The sequence below is a fragment of the Ziziphus jujuba genome, chromosome 1, assembly GCF_031755915.1.
Source record: "Ziziphus jujuba cultivar Dongzao chromosome 1, ASM3175591v1".
Taxonomy (NCBI): domain Eukaryota; kingdom Viridiplantae; phylum Streptophyta; class Magnoliopsida; order Rosales; family Rhamnaceae; genus Ziziphus; species Ziziphus jujuba.
The window spans coordinates 3,360,377-3,363,176 of record NC_083379.1 but is presented as its reverse complement, the minus strand read 5'-3'; the positions used below and the strand labels follow the sequence as shown (position 1 = coordinate 3,363,176).

Sequence of the window (2,800 nt, the reverse complement as noted above, 5' to 3'; positions counted from 1 at the left end):
GAGAGAAGTTGGTATTATTGACAAATGTGCAATGCCTTCCTTCTCTTTGCAAAAGTGCCACAAAATTGATATTTTCTATTAGTAAATCTTTATCTTTTGAAACTGATAAAATGTAAATTAAATAAATAAATAAAAATACCATATGTGACATCACTTAAAGGGGTTCTTGGGCAATTTTGTGAGCTTCTTAACAAATCTTGACTTTGACAAATAGCCTTTGTGTTTGGTGAAACAAAACGACCATCTTATGCTCTTGTTTGAGATGGTATATTTTCTGTATGCTGTCCAAATATAGTTACTATGAGCATGTTACAAGGAGAAATTGTAAATCATTGTATACAACATGTATATTCTTTTTGTATTTGCATAACATAGTCTTCCTTAAAAGAAAAAAAAAATTACAAATTTATTTGTCCTTTTTACAAAAGTATTTGATAAATATAATTTTGGAATATACTATAAAGCTAAAGCCATGCTCCAAGCATTTCTTCTATTTTTCTACTAAATTGTATTCTCATTTTTTTGACTAATTATTTATGTTACATAATAAATTCTAATAATAATAATAATGATGAATATTTAAAATACAAAATAATAGTCCAAATATAAAATTACAAAGTATATAATAAAATATATATATATATATATATATATATATATATGTATATCTATTTAACAAAAGCTTCCAAGAATTTAAAGATTGGATTAATAAAAAAATAATGAAAAAAAAAACTAACCATCATATGTACAATGTGATATTTGGCACTTTTGAGATCTGATCTATATTCTTTTCATTCTTGCTTCTTTTTTGGACTGTGCATCCATTATCAATCTTTAACACAAAATAAATTTGACTGCTTTGATCGGTGCAATTACTGATTTGACCTTAGAGTAAGAACACAAAATAACTCTAGAGACTACAACATATAACTGTCCATGATTGAAAACTGGTTTTTAGGAAAAAGTTTGACATGCGAAAAAGGTTGACCTTGGCTCTTATTAATAGTCATAGCATGTGATACAACCAAAGGATATTGTCTTATTTTAAACTTAAAAGGCAACCTTGGGTCCAATGAAGTTAAAGTCATTTTTGGAATAAAAACTTTAAACCCCGGCATTGCTTCCTGAAATAACTTTGCCTTTGAGAACATGATTGCCAAGCCTTGTAATGACCAATCTAGTCCCATTGTACAACCGCAAAGAATGATCGACATTTCTTAATAGCATAACGGGGACATCGACCTTCAATTTCAACTGATGATTAGGCATCCCGGAGCATTTTATAGCATTCAAAAATTCAAGTGTATGAAGATCTCCTATAAGATCAATGTTCGAATCAGATCTACAAGTTGCATCAGAACTTAAATATGTATTTTCCTCAGTTCGATTAAGGGAACTCACATAGTTATTTATGGATTCAACAATGTCAAGAGTCAGAGCAAGTATGGCTCTTTCTTGCAAATATGATGGGTCATTAATATTCTCTAAGAAAGAAGGATACGTGCTATTTACAATAGATGCAGTTGAATCTTCTGTATCCTTTATTAAAAGATCATCAGGTATATCAATCATTGCATGACCGTCATTCAGACCGCCAATTGTTCCATCTTTGCTACTTGATATCCATTCTGAAAAAGCCGTCAATTCATCCTTGTCAATGTCCGAGTCAATACTTTGGAGTCTCATGTTCTTTGTCAACTTCAAAACTTTACAATATTTCCACAAATATGATGAGTTTAAAGTTGCAAGAACAATGTCTTGCCTACTTCTTTTTGGGATAACAGGCAAATTTGTCTGAAATCTCCTCCAAACACAACAGTTTTACCTCCAAAAGATTGCTCCAAACTTAGTGGATTGCTAAATCTTAAAATATCCCTCATAGTCCTGTCCAACACTTCAAAACAATATCTATTCATCATAGGTGCTTCATCCCAAATGTCAGGACCCATCTAAAATTCCTCACTGGAACCCTAGACAAGCCTTGATCCCAGGAAAATACCACCGAACCTTCCAACGGAAAATCCGGCACCACCTCCCCTAAGGGTAGGACTAACCAAAAATTTCCTGCACTGAAAACACACTTCTGTAAACATCTCCTTATTCCTCCCACGTTACTACAATTTGATTCCACAACTTTACAGCACTACAAATTAATAACAGTAATCAGTGCATAATTAATAATAAATGTCCAATACAATATGCAGAGCATTATACAAATAAATATGAAATTAATACGATGATAGATAAAGAAGTAATACAAGATGAAGAGGAAAAAGGGAAGAAATACTTCTTGGACTTTCGGCACTTAACCAAGACGTCGGGCTCGCTCCGGAAGATCAACGTCTCCCAACCTGGACCTAGGGGAACGGCATTTAAAAATATGAGATGCTAATCATCTCAGTGAGTGACCCTATCTACTGTACACTTTTAATATTAATAATATAACAATAAAAGGAATTTAATTACTCAATACCAACAATTAAATAAATAAATAAATGATAAACATTTGAAAGTAATATTTTCTCTCAAAACCCTCACTATTCACTCCGTTGGAAATGTTTCCCTTTTAAAACATTTTCACAAAACCCGTTATTGTATTTCCCGAAAACCAAGGGATCAATTAATTTAATAAATAATAATTAAATAACCCAAATATAAATAAAATGTAATAAAATATAATAAAGAGAGAAACTTGCATATGGTGCTTCGGCGTCCCGACAGCGCCGCTACTGAAACCGTCATCCCGGCCACGGAGGGGGGCAGCTGATGCGCAATATATAAGACTTGCCTGCCCTCGATC

General features: G+C 32.4%; 1 protein-coding gene across 1 annotated transcript; it reads right to left on the bottom strand.

Moving 5' to 3' along the window:
* Nucleotides 1–1,104: 1,104 nt before the first annotated feature.
* On the bottom strand, nt 1,105–1,949 carry LOC125419003 (uncharacterized). Its single transcript, XM_060811998.1, has 2 exons — nt 1,826–1,949; nt 1,105–1,706 (listed from the first exon to the last, which is right to left on the bottom strand). The coding sequence occupies exons 1-2, from the start codon at nt 1,947–1,949 to the stop codon at nt 1,105–1,107; spliced, it is 726 nt and encodes a 241-aa protein (XP_060667981.1).
* Nucleotides 1,950–2,800: the final 851 nt, after the last annotated feature.